Raw genomic sequence first — 18,926 nt, forward strand, 5'->3', positions numbered from 1 at the left:
GTTGTGTGTGTATAGGATGCTTGTATGGGGGACAATATGAATGCTGTTTTCATAATTATTATTACATGTAATGTGCATATGTATAAAATATCATATTTTGTATATTTTGGCCGGCCGCTGACATTTTACATTCTTGCCTTGTCTTTTTACGTGTACGGCTGGTGACACTATAATAAGAAATTAATATAATTATTCTTCATAAGCCCCAAATTTAAAACAAAACAAAAACCTAATCCTAACTCAGTAACTGACTCACTAAGTGGACTCCAAGCTATTGAAAACAAAAACACAAAAAAACGACCTAAATTAATTCAGCAGATATTCATAAACGCCAACAAACTCCGCAATCTAGGTAAAGAAATAGAGTTCATATGGACCCCTGCCCACGTCAGAGTGTTTGGTAACGAACACGCCGACAAAGTGGCCAAAGCATCACTAGAAGTAGAAGCAATAAGCACCAACCTACTTATATCTAAAAACAAGATAACAAGTATTACTAAGAGTAAAATCTTCCTAAAGTGGCAAAACCAATGTCAGAAATCAATCTGTAGACTAAAACATGTGCGCCAAAAGCCATTTAAAAAAAACCTTCACAAATCCAAAAACACTGACAGGGCAATATTCAAAATACGGAGAGGACACACTTAACTTAACTCTCACCTACACAAAATCAGAAAACACCAAACAGAGTAATTTCCCTCAGTGTAACCTAATATAAGCACCTGAACATGCACTATTACACTGCACACACCACCACCAACAAGTCCACAATAAATTTGCAACAACCAAATGTCTCTTCTAAACCCACTAAACGACCTAACAACTTCAAAGCACTAGGCATTTTTCCTAATTAAAACAGACCTACTCGGCCGCATCTATTAAACTACAAACTCATGCAATCACCAATCTAAAGCCCTAAAAACACAAACCCTTAAAAACCAATAACCAAATTAACACACTACAACACAACACTCCCTTAGTTCCCCTACCTATAGCACGGCATTCTTCAAAACTCCAAATTACCCCAAATTAAATAAGCAACCCTAAAGTACCCCAGGTTGCCCTTCCTTTTCGGACTTACCCTCCTCGGCAAATACACAAAATGGCATGGCCTGTGCGAAATATGCATAAAGTCGGAGAAAGCGCACGTAAAATCCCCAACACTCCAAGGAAGGTGGAGGAGGATAAAAAAATTGACAAACAGTATATGGGGTAGGTCTCATCTTAAATAAAGGTACACTACTGCCAAGAAGTTCATTCTCCTTACACGCGTTCAGAACGCGTGGAACACGCATGTGACACGGATGCTTAACGGGTTGTACATGGGTTGAGCATCCGTTGAACTCGCGTGTGCAGCGCGTGTGCAACGAGTGACCCACGCGTGTACAATGCATGAAACACGGAACCAAAACCACGCGTCAAAACACGTGGTACTTAAATTACCTATCTTCTTTCACCAATTCAGGGTTTTGGCTACCGGCTATATGACTCCTGTGAATGACAAAACACCCGTCGTTAATATCAAGTGAAGTTTTATTGATGCATATGCGATGTACAAAAGACCTCTCTCTATCTGATTACACTCTGTACATAAATACACGTATGACATTACATTCACATTTTAAGAAGCGCACATCGATCGAGCATAAGTCGGGTTGAACCTGGTCGGGGGCACATAACATTACAAACAAATGAAGGAAAACAGGAGTTATGTTGTTAAGGTCTGAGTCTACCATGTCGCAGGCTTCCTGTAAAACCTGAGGGCGATGTACCACAGGAGCCTCAAAATAAGCATAACAGATATAAGCACTGACACGTAGGCCCAGGCGGGCCAGTCGATGTTGTTCATCCTCAGTACTACTTCCGCCGGAAACTGGGTTGAAGTTGTGTTAGAAGCCAGATCCACGACCCCACACAGCGCTATCATGCTTCCGTTCTCTGAACACCTAACAACAACAAAAGGACATGGCGTTTCTTAGTGGCTTTGGATAACTTATTGAAAAATATAACACAACTCTACTCCACTCTGTTTTGTTTGTTGTTTAACGCCGCAGTCAGCAATATACCAGCTATATGACGGCGGTCTGTAAATAATCGAGCCTAGACCAGACAATCCAGTGATTAATATCATGAGCATCGATATACGCAATTGGGATTCGATGACATGCATCAACCAAGTCAGCGAGCCTGACCACCCGATCCCGTTAGTCGCCTCTTACAACAAGCATGGTCGCCTTTCACAGCAAGCATGGGTTGTTGAAGTCCTATTCTACCACAGATCTTCACCGGTCTTTGTTTGATGTAACACCACAAGCCATTATTTTACATTACTCTCAGATGCGAGATGTCTGCCCAAATTTTAGATGTACAATAAACCCCTCACAACTCAAACCATACCAGGACTTCCAGAAGCGGAATGTATTACATCCCGTGGAGGTAACCACAGGCAAGTTGTTCAGATCTCAGCAGATATATATATATTTGTGCTAAGAAAGTTGGCTTTTGTTAAATACGGTTATAATTTGTTCTTAAAATGATATACTTGGGCTGATCTACGTCTTACAAGCAAGGGATGAATAATTCAGTCAATCATAAAAAGAATTATGGCAAATGGGAGTTTATAAGCAATGGAATATATACTATAAATCGTGAAATTAATGCGTCTCCAAAAGAATGCGACCGCTGGCCCCTAGCAAAAAATGCAACTCAATATGAATGCGACACCCGCATTCTCTCAAGCATCAGTGGATTTATGTCTAAAGAAAATGTCATCTGTCAGATTTACAGGAGAATCCTCACTTTAATCCAACTTAACATCAATTCAATCACACACCAAATATCACCGCTTATCAGCGCAGAGAAGAGTACTTCCGCTAAAACAATACATGCGCACTGGCTCGTGTCGGTCTTTGACGCAGTCTCAAACAACAAAGACAACGTGATGCATGGCTGGCGTCTGTCTGGACTTGCAGGTGTGATCAGTGATGACATAAGTGAGTAAAACTCTTGTCTTGACCCCAGCAGTGACAATTCACAGAATGTAATTCGTGTTTGAATGACATTGTTTATATACTTGTTACAAGTGCTGCTGAATAAACAGTGATGAGTGAGTGAGTGAGTATTGTTTTACGCCGCTTTTAGCAATGTTCCAGCAATATCACGGCGGGGGACACCAGAAATTGGCTTCACACATTGTACCCATGTCGGGAATCGAACCCGGGTCTTCGGCGTGAAGAGCGAACGCTTTAACCACTAGGCTACGCGACCGCCCCAAACAGTCATGAGGAATACATAGTTGTTTGTTTTCAGCGTATGTCTAAGTTGATATTTCTGATATCCAAAATGTTTTATTGTTGATATAAATGTGATGTTTAATAATGCGAGCAAAGGCCACTCGCATTTTTCGCGTTTAATTCACGCTCGCGTTAATTTCAAGATACTTGCATATGGATTAAATAAATTATTTAAAAACCTTTATGGATCCTAGCAGCAATATTAACAAAACAGAGTTGGGTCTCTTTTAACTTATCTTACAATTGTTTAATACAATATGAAGTAGTGCGTAGCTGATGTTATACTTAATTTTGCAAGCATTGACTATTAATATATAAAGGTTGAGTAAATGTTGGGGTGCAAAGTCAGACATCATAATTGTTGAGGAAGTTGGGAAAATATCAAACAGAGCCTTCAAGTTAGGATTCTTTTGGTTTTAAATTTTGACGTATAATTGAATCTCACCACCGGCCTTCCACTCTCCGGGCAGACACGAGTGAGAATTGTTTTAAGCCGCCTTTTTTGTGTGTGCACAATTCCAGCAATATCACGGCGGGTGACAACAGAAAAGGGCTCCATACATTGTTCCCTTTTGGGAATCGAACCCGGGCCTTCGGCGTAACGAGCGAACGCTTTAACCACTGAGCTACCCAACCGCCCCGGGCAGACACCAGACCACGGAGGCGGGGCTGACTCCAGAGGCAACGCTGGTTACAACGCTTGACTTTCCTGAGTAAATTTCTATCGTACATCGAAGTATGGGTCGTTCTACATGCTTTGGACAACTGGTTGGCCTGGCCAAGACGAAACTGCTTCTAAACCGCCGGGTTGAAATATTTCGATGTGAGGTGAGGTGAATTGGGGTTTAACGTCGCGTCCAAGATTATTGCACTTATATAACGACGTGCATGTTTGTGTGGCTGCTTGTACTAGACCGGACTGTTGCCGATTTATAGTGCTAGCTCACTGAGATACCATGCCGCAGTTTAACATGAATACCCCGCTCAGACACAGTATACTGACTCCGAGCCAACCAGTCCTTGTTTTAGCCCCTTAATGCCGAGCGCCAGACAGGGTAACAACAAGTTCCATCTTTTAACGTCTTTTGGTATGACGCGGCCGGGGATGAAGTTTTACTAATAATGTGGCAAAAAACAACATCCACTCACATACTCTTTCTTCCTCTCAACTGGCCCCTGCCGTGATATTGATGGAATATTGTTAAAAGCGTCGAAAAACATTCTTACTCACCCTCTCCTCGAACTATGTAGTTCCTCCCTCCGTTTTGTTGGGGGATATTTTTTATGAAATTGTGTGCTGAGTATTCAAAACAAAACATCCCACTAAAATTATCTCCAACTTCTTTATGCAGTACATACAGAATCTGCTCATCTTTTATTCGGTAAAAAAATGTTATACTTGTAACCTTCATACGTCATTTTAAAATATGGAATATTTCAACAACTTACCTTATAGGTTGAGCATCGGAGAATTCGAGAGAGATGAAGGACTGGAGACCATAGTAGAAGAAAGAGGCATATTTCCCCCATTGCAGCCACGGAGGGGGAGTGTTGAACGCACCACCTGGCACAGAAAAAGCCACAACACATCACCTCAACCAATTCTGTATCCTGGGGTTGGGAACGTTTCAAAACACTTCCGCTCATAGCATAGTGATTTCAAGCCCTTTAAACAGTATCTCAGTTATATCACGGCCTAAGAAATGCAGATCTAAGCCGTTTACCACGTGAAACCGACGAGCAATGGTTTGGCTCGGACGAACCAAGAATTATAATCTTGACGAATCTTGGATTCGAACCCACGATCAAATGGGTGAGTATGGTTCTTACGCCGCTTTTAGCAATATTCCAGCAATACCACGACGGGGCACACCAGCAATAGGCTTCACATATTGTACTAATGTGGGGAATCGAACCCGGGCCTTCCATGTGACGAGAAAACTCTTTAACCACAAGGCTACCCCGCCGCCCCCATGATCACATGACTGGGGCACATCCATGGGGCGACTGTCCCTTTATAAATATACTTTTTGCTCTATTTAATTATGACAAATTATTAATTACCTATTTATTATTTATTATATAACTATGTTAGTATTAAGGGGCGCTGGTGTAGCCTAGTGGGTAAAGTGCTCGCTCGTCACATCGAAGGCCCGTGTACGATTCCCAACATAGGTACAATACGTGAATCCAATTTCTGGTTTCACTCGCCGTGATATTGCTGGAATATGGCTAAAATCGGTGTAAAACCTCACTGGCTCACTAGTATGACATTATGATGATATACATACTCATAGTTACTGCTGCTGAATGTAAAGCAGTTCGGCAGTTGCGTTGCGTTACATTTACTCCCCTATTTATGTACCGCCTCCGTGATCTATTGGTAGAGCGCCTTCCCGGAGAGCGGAAGTTCGGGGTTCCATCTCGGGCCGCGTCATACCAAAAGACGTTAAAATATGGTACTTGTTCTTACCCTGCCTGGCGCTTGGCATTAAGGGGTTAAATCGTGGAATGGTCGGCTCGTAGTCAGTATTCTGTGTCTGCGTGGGGCATTCATATTAATCTGGCATTTCAGTGGATAAGCACTATAGAATCGGCATTATTCCGTCTAGCACAAGAAGCCACACACACATATACACACGCGTACATGCCCGTCGCTATATATCTGCATATGTGCAACAGTCTTGGACGCGACGTTAGGCCCCCTTTCACTTCAACACCCCCTATTTGTGTGGAAATATGGTGAGTTTGTACCGAGCAACATCATGGACAGCAGCCCCAGCGACATCACGGTGACAGTCCACGGCGGGTTTAACACCGTGCCAAGAAACAGGCCAATACTCTGTAAATTGCAAGTTGAGATAATTAGGATTATAGGACAACTGGCAATGAGATATGTTAATGTATTGAGATAAATCACCTCTCTCTGCCGAGTGACGGTGGACTGATATTGCCCCCCAAATATCTCCCCACTCGAGAACAGTGATATCAAATATCTCTCCACTCGAGAACAGTGATATCAAATATCTCCCCACTCGAGAACAGTGATATCAGATATCTCCCCACTCGAGAACAGTGATATCAAATATCTCCCCACTCGAGAACAGTTGTTTCAGATATCGACCCCTCTCGAAAATCAATATCAGATATGGTCGCGCTAATTCTACCACTGATACAAATCCGATAAATTAAGCGAGTGAGTGAGTGAGCTGGGTTTAACGCTGCTTTGAACAGTACTCCAGTTACGTCACGGCGTGTCAGCTTGACGTGGGAGGACAAACCGAAGTGACGCAGGATGTATTTTAAATTAAGGTTCTTGAGTTCACACAACAGCAGCCGTTCACAAACCGGTTACCATGGGAACCTTCAAACCAATACTTGATTGGTTTTGAGGCCTACACCTATAGGTAGTACCCACATTTTTATTCTGTGTCGTTTAATCTTTTTTTAATATTCTCCAACTAAATGTAAACCTCTGTCTTAATATTACTAGCTATTATGCTGTCACTCGTCGACAGGTCTTTAAATAATAGAAAGATAGGTCTTTGAAAGTCATTTAGAACTAATACACATAAGGAAGATAATTTATGGATGTCAACTTCTTTATTATAAGGAACACAACGTTTCGGAGTATATGCTTACTCTTTCATCATTCACCTGATGAAGGAGTAAGCATATACTCCGAAACGTTGTGTTCCTGATAATAAAGAAGTTGACATCCATAAATTCTCTTCCTTAATAGAAAGAAACTAAACATTCTGGTCAACATACTGTAGGAGCTATATCGTGTGGTGGATCAAGAAGTCAAGAAACTGGTTACCTGTGCCGCATAGACATCAGCGATGACGACGCCGACGGACTTGACGAAAGCGGTGACGCTGTTGAGGTTGGCGACCCAGTACATGACGCACATGTATACACAAGGCTGGAGTATTGTGAGGGGGAACTCGCTGATGCTCTTGGCGAGACAGTAGGCGGTCACTCCGTACACGCCCTGGGCTTTCTCCCTCGTCACCACCTTCAGCTCCTTAGGGACTAGGATACAGGAGACAGTTAGAATCTGGTGTACGGACATTCTTATAGTGAGTGAGTGTTTGTTTGTTTGTTTGTTTGTTTAACGCTGCACTTAGCAATATTCCAGCTGTATGACACCGGTCTGTAAATAGTCGAGTCTGGACCTGACAATCCAGTGATTGACATCATGAACATCGAACATCGCAAATGGGATACGATGGCATGCATCAACCAAGTCAGCGAGCCTGACCATTCAATCCCAATAGTTGCTTCTTAAAACAATCAAAGTCGTCTTTTACACCAAGCATGGGTTGCTGAAGACCTATTCTTCCCCGGAGCTTCACGGATGAATGTAGTGAGTGAGTGATTTGGGTTTGACGCTGTTTTTAACAGTATTCCAGTTATATCACTGGCAGCCTCACGTGGGAAGAAAGCCTGAAGCGATGAAGGTCTTCATGAAACCCACGAGCATGGGAATGTTCCTGACAAACTTATATAAGTAACCAGGGGGAAAGGACCCCAAACACATTATCCTAGGCTTGTGGCGCGCCTGAAGGGCACAAGGTTTCCCGGACGTATTTTAAATAGATCTTATCAAATATTTTTAAGAACATAAAGTCAGCAGTTGATGCAAAATGCGTATGTTTTTTTATATTCTCTAAATGTTTAAGGGGATAAACAAGATAATTAACAGAAAGATCTACTTTTCTCTTCTGAAATAGATTGTTCGCAATACATTAAATTTATTCCAAATTATCAATGAATAAAGATTACCTTGATACGAAAGTGGCTATTGCGGCATGACACCATGTATAATAAACTGTTAGGGTAAACGCTATTTTTCAGGGCATTATCATTTGCAGAAGCCCGAGGTCTTCTATTAACAGTTGAAAAAACCGAGCGCTTCTGCAATGATAATGCCCTGAAAAATAGCGTAACCGTTATTATGGCTGAAATGGATGGAATTTGTTATCAAATAAAAAGAAACAACAATATCGGTTTTGAAACATTTACTGCAATCAACACTGACCCACTTTTACAAATATGGACGTCGCTATTCAACGTGGCGTCACAATCCCTATCCTATGACGTTATCTAACAGCGGGCGTGATAATGGCCCGTTGTCAAGCAATATGAGGGCATTACCAAGTTACAGTGGCCCGCTCATTTCTGATAACATGCGGGCGGTTTAATGATAATTGTATCCATTTTAACTATAATATATGATGACGGTTTTGTTAAAGGTCCCTGAAATAATATTCAACTGAATATACCAACTCAGCTGTACTCTATACTCACAAGTGAACACAGCATCGAGCAGTGCAAAGAATGCCCATTGAACAGTCGTGAAGAAAAACTGAAAACAAATAACAAAGTGACGATAGCTGTTTCGTTTAACAGTGGGGGTTCCGCGCTAAGAATACAAACTGTCGGGCAAAAGAAAGTATACACTTGAAAATTGAATTTTACGAAATAATTACAAACGTTACAAAAGTTACTAGGCTGAAAACAGTTGCCGGAACACTACAAACTTAAGTCCAAAACAAATCTATGATACCCGTATCAAATACTTCATTACAGAATAACCATTTCTTGTTGGTTTCTTTTCAGCCACAATCAAACATGGATCGGATGGTCAGACTCGGTGACTTGGTTGACTGAATGTTTTGTTTTGTTTGTTTGTTTGTTTGTTGTTTAACGCCGCACTCATCAATATTCAAGCTATATATGACACCGGTCTGTAAATAATCGAGCCTGGACCAGACAATCCAGTGATTGACAGCATGAACATCGATCCACGCAATTCGGATCGATCACATGTATCAACCAAGTCAGCGAGCCTGACCACCCGATCCCGTTAGTCGCCTTTTACGACAAGCATAGTCGCCTTTTACGGCAAGTATGGGTTGCTGAAGGCCTATTCTCCCCCTGAATCTTCACGGGTCGGTTGACCGAATGAATTTGCGTGGATTGATGCTCATGGTTCCAATCACTGGCCCTGGATTGTCTGGTCCAGACTCGATTATTTACAGACCGCCTTCATATAGCTGTAATATTGCTGAGTGTGGCGTTGAACAACAAACATTGTTTCATATTTATCAACGCATAAATGTTCTCCATATAACAGTTTCATTCACCAGCCCCATCCTGTCCATGACCTTGCCTTCTACCCTCTCTGGTCGCCACCATATAAGGACACAAACCACCAGAATGTAGGTATTCTGGAGGATGCTGATTGGGTTTAAAATCCGACGTCGCGCATTCCGGAAGTTGCGTGACGTCAGCGTAGACAACTGATTCCAAAATGACGTCGGACGTGTTTGATTCCGGTGATGCTCTGACGTGTCGGTTGGTTTTGATTCTATCATGAGGGATATTTCATCTGAAATAGATAACATATATTAACTTCATTTTGTACAAACAATCACGAATTTGGAGACGGTGAGGTAAGATGAAATGGGATTTAACGTCGCGTTCACGAGTATTGCACTTATATAGCGACGTGCATGCACATGTGTGTGTGTGTGTGCCTGCTTGTACTATTCCGGATTATTGTCGATTCTAAGTGCCATCCAAGTGATATGCCATGCCGCAGTTTAACATGAATTCCCAGTTCAGACACAGTAGCCCCTTAATGCCAGGCAGGGTAAGAACAAGTACCATCTTTGAACGTCTTTTGTTATGACGCGGCCGGGGATCGAACCCCGGACCTTCCGCTCTCCGGGCAGACGCTCTACAACTAGACCACGGAGGCGGTCCGAATTTGTAGAAGGTCCTGGATAAGGACTTAAACAAAACTTCAGAATCGTCGTTAGAAATAATGTAGACGTTGTCACGATAAGAAGGAAGGAAAATATAAACTGCACTGCAAATTTCCGGTCCAAAACACAATTATAATACCTGTATCAAATACATCACCATCGAATAACCAGGTCCTGTTTGTTTAATTTTTTGCCACCATCAAACATGGGTGTATTCTTTCTATTGCCCGGCAGTTCGTAACAATTGTGTAACAAGAAATATCAAACGACAAATGATAACATTAATTGTAACTTTAAACATGTCATGATTACTGTGTTGTGTCACATGATTTGATTGCTACCTTAAACCGTTTTAGGTTCGTCTGATCTTCACCTCTAATCCCTCCCTCACTCACTCACTCACCCACCCACTCACTCACACCAACCCACCCACCCACCCACCCACTCACTCACTCACTCATTCACTCACTAACCCACTCACTCACTCACTCACCCACTCAACCACCGATCCACTCACTCACTCACTCACTCACTCACTCACCCACTCACCCACTCACTCAATCACTCACTCACCCACCCACACACCCACCCACACACCCACTCACTCAATCACTCAAACACCCACTCACCTACCCACCCTGCCACTCACTCACCCACCCACCCACCCACCCACTCACTCACTCACTCACTCACTCACTCACCCACCCACTAACGCACCCACTCACTAACCCACTCACCCACTCACTCACTCACTCACTTACCCACCCACTCACTCACTTACCCACTCACTCACTCACTCACCCACCCACCCACTCACCTTTATCCTTGGCATGGATGCTGTTCTTTAAGCGTGTTCTGGCCTCTCCGACAGTGAGCGGTGTTTTGCGACATCCCATGCCGTTATGCGCTCCGTCTCCAGAGTGGTCTCTGTAAATGGGACGTGGTCACATCAAGTGTGACCTGTAATCTTGGGTTCGATAAAGAAATCTGTCGACCAGTTCCGATTTGAATCCATCTAATGTTCATATAATTCAAACACTACCTATCCATAAGATTTTATTGTCTCTCTACGCATTTATTGCTTGTTATTTTGTGACACGTTAATAACGTAGAAAAAGATATATATTTACATAATTAGTTCAGAGCAAGGTGAAAAAATAGGCCAGAACTGAATTCAAATGTTAACGTCTTGAAGACAAATTCTGAAACGTTACATATCGAATAAGTTCTTAAGTCATATGTTGTCAAGGAAACATGAAATAGGAGTAGTTAAGTTCTATTCCAGTGTTTGTTGGTTCGAATCCCGGTTCGCCGCGATGATGTTTCTAGGTTTGTCAGCACCTACCCGTGCTCGTCGGTTTCGCCAAAGTGGTAACAGTGAAAAACCTACACCACTTCGGACTTTCCTCCACGTAGATGAAGCTCACGCCGTCACGTAACTGGAATGCCTTTCAAAACAGCGTTAAACCCAACTCACTCACTCACTATTTCAGTTTGCAAGTCTTTACATTGCTAGCCAGTCGGTACACAATGGATCGTTTCAGCAAAACTCTCTGATATTTCTAACATTCTCCACAACTGGAATACTTACTTCCATTGCCGAACTGCCTTGATTAATATTCTGAGGCGACTGGTGTCATCACTATGATCCTCGCATGTAATGAGTTCTACTGAAAAATAAGTGATGATTTGTCAAGCGTAATTCAGATTTTTCTTTTTTTCTTTTTAAACATCTTAAAATCCGCTATACCACTGTGGACATGGACATAATGATATTAATACAACATACGCCCTGAATTCTGAATGAGTTAGGATTAGAGCAGCTTTGAGCAGAATGTCAGTTACAGAGATTGGTTTGTCATTTGTCTACAAACATGTGTCATTCACGTTTTACATACGATGTATACCGCGTATACTTCCCAGGGAGATGAGAAAGAAAATGATATAAATAAAACATACGCCTGAATTCTGAATGAGTTTGGGCAGCTTTGAGCAGAATGTCAGTTACAGAGATTGGTTTGTCATTTGTCTACAAACATGTGCCATTGACGTTTTACATACGATGTATACCGCGTATACTTCCCAGGGAGATGAGAAAGAAGAGTGTACACTGATCCACTGGGGTAATGCAATGTAAATATGCAGCACCATTAGCATTTATTGGGAGGAATTTGGCGCATTATAAATTGAATTAATTATTATTATGATTATTGTTGTTGTTATTTTTTTTGGTCATCATCATCATCATCATCACCATCATCATTAGGATAGTGGCAATGAAGAGTCAAGCCTTGTCAAGAGGTATGGGTTGTTTGTTTTGACTATACATCTCATTGTAAGCATATATTCCCATGACTGCATCCAGTCGAGTGGAAGCGGTGTACGTTGTATTGAAGAGTACATCATTCTGGTCTTCACTTACATACGAAATCCGCCATGTTGGTGTTGACTGGGCATGTAATGTCGACTGCCTGTAGTTGTTCCGTCAACATAGACGTCTCCCCAGAATACACCACCTTCAAGGACAGCATCATTCAGTCCATACGATGTAGATACTGTCATCATATAGTTGAACCAGTACAAAATCACCTCATCATAATTGTATTGTAATACTAACAGACAGGCAGACAGACAGATTTATACTAAAGAGTCATTAAATTGTTTCACTTAATGAAGCAAAATGTGTGGGGTGGCAGGTGGTTGGAAACCCTGGTGTGAGGGGTGAAGAGTGTCTGGGGTGACGGGTGTGTGGGGTGGCAGATGGTTTGGAAGACAGGTTTGTGGGGTGGCAGGTGGTTGGAAGCCCTAGTGTGAGGGGGGAAGAGTGTCTAGGGTGACGGGTGTGTAGGGTGGCAGATGGTTGGGAAGACAGGTTTGTGGGGTGGCAGGTTGTTGGAAACCCTGGTGTGAGGGGTGAAGAGTGTCTGGGGTGACGGGTGTGTGGGGTGGCAGATGGTTGGGAAGACAGGTTTGTGGGGTGGCAGGTGATTGGAAACCCTGGTGTGGGGTGAAGGGTGTCTGGGGTGACGGGTGTGTGGGGTGGCAGGTGGTTGGTAAGACAGGTTTGTGGGGTGGCAGGTGATTGGAAACCCTGGTGTGAGGGGGGAAGAGTGTCTGGGGTGACGGGTGTCTGGGGTGGCAGATGGTTGGGAAGACAGGTTTGTGGGGTGGCAGGTGGTTGGAAGCCCTGGTGTGAGGGGGGAAGAGTGTCTGGGGTGACGGGTGTGTGGGGTGGCAGATGGTTTGGAAGACAGGTTTGTGGGGTGGCAGGTGGTTGGAAGCCCTAGTGTGAGGGGGGAAGAGTGTCTAGGGTGACGGGTGTGTAGGGTGGCAGATGGTTGGGAAGACAGGTTTGTGGGGTGGCAGGTTGTTGGAAACCCTGGTGTGAGGGGTGAAGAGTGTCTGGGGTGACGGGTGTGTGGGGTGGCAGATGGTTGGGAAGACAGGTTTGTGGGGTGGCAGGTGGTTGGAAGCCCTAGTGTGAGGGGGGAAGAGTGTCTAGGGTGACGGGTGTGTAGGGTGGCAGATGGTTGGGAAGACAGGTTTGTGGGGTGGCAGGTTGTTGGAAACCCTGGTGTGAGGGGTGAAGAGTGTCTGGGGTGACGGGTGTGTGGGGTGGCAGATGGTTGGGAAGACAGGTTTGTGGGGTGGCAGGTGATTGGAAACCCTGGTGTGGGGTGAAGGGTGTGTGGGGTGGCAGGTGGTTGGAAACCCTGGTGTGAGGGGGGAAGAGTGTCTGGGGTGACGGGTGTGTGGGGTGGCAGATGGTTGGGAAGACAGGTTTGTGGGGTGGCAGGTGGTTGGAAGCCCTGGTGTGAGGGGGGAAGAGTGTCTGGGGTGACGGGTGTGTGGGGTGGCAGATGGTTGGGAAGACAGGTTTGTGGGGTGGCAGGTGGTTGGAAACCCTGGTGTGAGGGGGGAAGGGTGTCTGGGGTGGCAGGTGGTTGGAAACCCTGGTGTGAGGGGTGAAGGGTGTCTGGGGTGACGGGTGTCTGTGGTTGCAGATGGTTCAACTTGGTAAGACAGGTTTGTGGGGTGGTAGGTGGTTGGAAACCCTGGTGTGAGGGGTAAAGAGTGTCTGGGGTGATGGGTGTGTGGGTAGGCAGATGGTTGGGAAGACAGGTTTGTGGGGTGGCAGGTGGTTGGAAACCCTGGTGTGATGGGTGAAGGGTGTCTGGGGTGACGGGTGTGTGGGGAGGCAAGTGGTTGGAAACCCTGGTTTGAGGGGAGAAGGGTGTGATGGGTGAAGGGGGTCTGGGGTGACAGGTGTGTGGGGTGGCAGGTGGTTGGAAACCCTGGTGTAAGGGTTGAAGGGTGTGTGGGGAGACGGGTGTGTGGGGTGAGGGGTGGCGGTTGTGAGGGGTGTCAGGGATGACGATAGGTTGGGAAGACAGGTGTGAGGGATGACGGTAGGTTGGGAAGACAGGTGTATGGTGTGAGGGTAGGTGTGGAAGACAGGTGTGTTGTGTGACGGTAGGTTGGGAAGACAGGTGTCTGGTGTGACGGTAGGTTGGGAAGAAAGGTGTGAGGGATGACGGTATGTTGGGAAGACAGGTGTGTTGTGTGACGGTAGGTTGGGAAGACAGGTGTGTGGTGTGAGGGTAGGTTGGGAAGACAGATGTGTGGTGTGACGGTAGGTTGGGAAGACAGGTGTGTGGTGTGACGGTAGGTTGGGAAGACAGGTGTGTGGTGTGACGGTAGGTTGGGAAGACAGGTGTGTGGTGTGACGGTAGGTTGGGAAGACAGATGTGTGGTGTGACGGTAGGTTGGGAAGACAGGTGTGTGGTGTGACGGTAGGTTGGGAAGACAGGTGTGTGGTGTGACGTGTTGGTGGTGCAAAAGGAAGCTTAAGGGCAAGAATAAGGCGCGGGCATGCTCGTTGTCCCACATATTTACCAACGAGAACTGATGAATGAATACGTTGACTGATGAGCAAATAAACAAATATATCCAACCCCCTCAAAACGATGAATACATACCTCGCCTGCATGCAGGAAGATCACTTTGGAACACATCTGGTATATAGCGCTGCTAACGCTCTCGGTTGCTATGACAACAATCTTGTCCAAGCTTTCCGCTAAATATTTCAGATTTCTCGTAAGACGTATGGATTCCTCAAAACTGAGCCCAGAAAATGGCTCCTGAAACGTCAATATATAATTCTCATAAGGGGTTCCTTAACTTCCTTTGAGTAGTATATGTCGGTTATGTACATGTGTACTAACAAAGCTGAGAGGACATATCCTTAGTGTGTTACAAATGTTATGTTTTCCGATAATTAGTATTCGAATGTTGAAACGGTATACAATAAATTACGGTTAAAACGAACTTAAATGGACCATTAATTTTAATTCATTATAACCGTAGTTCGTTATAAGCATATGTACAACATATACACATAAAATGGACGGGATCAAGAAACAGTTCGTTATATCCGGAAGTTCGTTTTATGCGTGTTCGTTATAAACGTAGTTAACTGTAGTGGGCTTGCTTCACTTCCTCAATGACCTTGATATGCCATGAATACAAATTCAAAGATACTTCCGACACTCTAAGACTTCACCTGACTGATAAATAAATATCTATACAAAGCATTACTTTGAGAGAAAAAATGTTGACGGTCACTATGCATGAGTGAGTGAGTTGGGTTTAACGCCGCTTTTAACAGTATTCCAGTTATATCGCGGCGAGTCAGCTAAATGTGGGAGGAAAGCCCGAAGTGATGCAGGTCTCAGACGTTTACCACTTCGGTGAAACCCACGAGCACGGTTATGGTGCTGACCTTGAAACATAATCGGGGCGAACCGGGATTCGAACCCACAATCATAGGTTTCTGGCGTGCCCAAGGGACGCTACTCTGCGCATCGAATCGCGGCGCCTTAGACGGCTGGGCCATCCGTGCCCCCCACTATGCATGACTGGAAGCAGAACCGTATATTCTCGATCAGAGGCTTACATCTACCAGCAGGACAGACGGATCAGTCAACATCGCACACGCTAAGCTCAGACGCCGTTTTACCATTGGTGATGTGAATTGCGCAGCTGTGGACAGACCAATACTTCAATCATATATCAGGACACTATATGACATGATTGACACTGAAAGTAACACATACACTTTCATATTATGTTTATATACTGCGTAGTGAGTGAGTGAGTATGTTTTACGCCGCTTTTAGCAATATTCCAGCGATATCACGGCGGGGAACACCAGAAATGGGCTTAACACATTGTACCCATGTCGGGATTCGAACCCGGGTATTCGGCGTGATGAGCGAACGCTTTAACCACTAGGCTACCCGACCGCCCCTACTGCGTAGTCAATACGTGTAAATAGGCCTACATGTTGAAAGTGACCCGTGAAGATCCGGGGTAGAATAGGTCTTCAGCAACCAAGGCTTGCCATAAGAGGCGACTAACGGGATCGAGTGGCCAGGCTCGCTGACTTGGTTGATGCATGTCATCGTATCCCAATTGCACGGATCGATGCTCATGATATCAATCACTGGATTGTCAGGTCCAGACTCGATTATTTACAGACCGCCGTCTTATAGCTGGAATATTGCTGTGCGCGGCGTTAAACAACAAACAAAGAACATGTTGAAAGAGCCCATGCAGAGGCATCAGAAAGGCTCCGTTTCACAAATCGAATTTAGCTCCAGGACTGTCGTAAGCGTATGTTTAATATTTGGGTGCTGAGACAACTTTGCGAAACACTGTCCTTGGCTTACATGCACAGAACGATCTTAGCACTGAGACACAAGTACCTGACTTTAACATTGACCAAAAATAGCTGCTGCGATAAGACCGCTTTGTGAAACCGAGCCCGGTCTGCATGGTCACTTAATATAAGTGAGTGAGTGAGTTTAGTTTAACGCCGCTTTTAACAGTATTCCAGTTATATCGCGGCGTGTCAGCGTGTAATGTGGGAGGAAAGTCCGAAGTGATACAGGTTTTAGACGTTTACCACTTCGGTGAAACCCACGAGCACGGGTATGGTGCTGACAAACCTAGAAACATAATCAGGGCTAACCGGGATTCGAACCCACAATCATAGGTTTCTGGCGTGCCAAAGGGACGCAACTCTGCACAGCGAATCATGCGCCTTAGACGACTGGGCCACCCGTGCCCCCCACTTAATATAAAGGGAGTAACAACCAGTGCTTTAAACATTTGTTTCTTCCACAATAATTCCTTATTCTTTTAAAGAAAGCTAATAGTATGTATTCCACTCGGCAGTTCTGTGACCATTTACCTAAGACAATGTATTGTTTGAGTCCGAAGAACTCAATAACTTTGTCGGCTCTCTCATCCCTTTCAGACAGCGACATCAACGACGGTAAACGTAGGGACGCGTCATACTGAAAATATGTACATGTTTTTAATGTTAGTGGGGTTTTTATATGGCAAACGCATTGATGCTTGGACTACTTTTTTATCCGGGGCTAACTTATCTTCAAAGGTTTTCTGCGTGAAGTGTCCGGTTGCCAGCTCCAACCTACCTGCACAGTTTCCTTGACTGTCAACAAAGGAAGAAAGATGTCGTCTGCTGCAACTATGGCGAGCTCCTGTCGTCTGCTTCCAAGCGGGTCACCTCCGAGGTGGATTTGACCGGAAGTGATAGATACTCTTCCTCCCAAGGCGTACACCAAAGAGGTTTTGCCACAACCTGGTTAAGATTTTTTTATATTTTTTTTAAAAAAAACCAGATCAATATAAATTATGGTACTAGTGATTGGCCTTCAGACTTCAAAACTAACATTTTCGGAAAATATGTCGGCCGAACAACAACACAGAAAGGCATTTGGCGTTGTCGTGCTTAGTATCGATGGATTATTAATTAACATACTGTATTTGAGAAATAAATATTAAAAAGTAATTATTTAAGAAATAAACGACTAGTGGGAGTTGTTTATCGTACAATAAAACACTGCAGGGAGAATAAACCATGAGGGGCAGTGTTTTATTATACGATAAACAACTCCCACGCGGCGTTTATTTCTTAAATAATAACTCATTCTTATCTACCCCCTACAATAGCAGCATGAAGCTTCTGATATGTTTCAATGCATGCATTGCCCACAAAAAGCGTATACGTCTTCCAGGTGCATGTAGCAAAGACATGGTTGCCTCATTGTCAACCTGTATGTTGACATATCAGTGAGAAATACCGCTAGGACCAAGAACCGCCATGAGCTCCCCGGGCCTCACACGTCCATGAACTTGATTTACAGCAGGACTGCCGCCTCTGTTGACAGAGAGCTCCCGGAACACCAGTTCTCTTTTAACGGGCGGCCGTCGTGAGAACATCGTGTCTGTATTAAATAACTCTACTCGTCCCTCCTAAACATGACATCCAACCGTTGTCGTTCGACCTGTTGACAAAGTAGGCATACAGAAGTGAGAGAGAAGTGAACTGAAAGGTTCCAGAACCGATAAATTGTGAAAAGATAAAAGTGAAGAAAGACCTGAGACGGTTCAGTTGGATAAGCAGATTCAACAACGACCAAATGCGCGACAATGTAGGTAGGCCGACGAAATCTAAATCATTGAATAGTGAGTGAGTGAGTTGGGTTTAACGCCGCTTTTAACATTATTCCAGTTATATCGCAGCGTGTCAGCTTAATGTGGGAGGAAAGCCCGAAGTGATGCGGGTCTCAGACGTTTACCACTTAGGTGAAATCCACGAGCACGGGTATGGTGCTGACAAACCTAGAAACATAATCGGGGCGAACCAGGATTCGAACCCACACTCATAGGTTTCTGGCGTGACCAAGGGACGCAACTCTGCACAGCGAATCGCGGCACCTTAGACGACTGTGCCACCCGTGGCCCCAAATCACTGAATAGCCTATGG

At 44.4% G+C, this 18,926-nt stretch overlaps 1 protein-coding gene across 1 annotated transcript; it reads right to left on the reverse strand.

Annotated features, from left to right (window-relative positions):
- Nucleotides 1-1,729: 1,729 nt before the first annotated feature.
- On the reverse strand, nucleotides 1,730-18,379 carry LOC139464421 (uncharacterized). The gene is made up of 14 exons (XM_071245954.1): nucleotides 18,241-18,379; nucleotides 17,572-17,738; nucleotides 17,325-17,430; nucleotides 16,026-16,111; nucleotides 15,049-15,210; nucleotides 12,492-12,585; nucleotides 11,661-11,739; nucleotides 10,887-10,996; nucleotides 9,446-9,690; nucleotides 8,607-8,664; nucleotides 7,114-7,328; nucleotides 6,048-6,135; nucleotides 4,743-4,857; nucleotides 1,730-1,946 (listed from the first exon to the last, which is right to left on the reverse strand). The coding sequence occupies exons 1-14, from the start codon at nucleotides 18,377-18,379 to the stop codon at nucleotides 1,730-1,732; spliced, it is 1,881 nt and encodes a 626-aa protein (XP_071102055.1).
- Nucleotides 18,380-18,926: the final 547 nt, after the last annotated feature.

The sequence above is a fragment of the Haliotis cracherodii genome, unplaced genomic scaffold (genome assembly GCF_022045235.1).
Source record: "Haliotis cracherodii isolate W230 unplaced genomic scaffold, xgHalCrac1.p SCAF_17, whole genome shotgun sequence".
Lineage (NCBI taxonomy): Eukaryota > Metazoa > Mollusca > Gastropoda > Lepetellida > Haliotidae > Haliotis > Haliotis cracherodii.

Bases quoted from the DNA above. Each gene is read 5' to 3' on its own strand.
- LOC139464421 (XM_071245954.1), bottom strand. From the start codon at position 18,379: ATGTTCTCACGACGGCCGCCCGTTAAAAGAGAACTGGTGTTCCGGGAG. The intron at 17,739-18,240 runs GTATTTCTCACT...AATCTTAACCAG, and splicing joins GGCGGTTCTTGGTCCTAGCG to GTTGTGGCAAAACCTCTTTG. The intron at 17,431-17,571 runs GTAGGTTGGAGC...ACATATTTTCAG, and splicing joins CAGTCAAGGAAACTGTGCAG to TATGACGCGTCCCTACGTTT.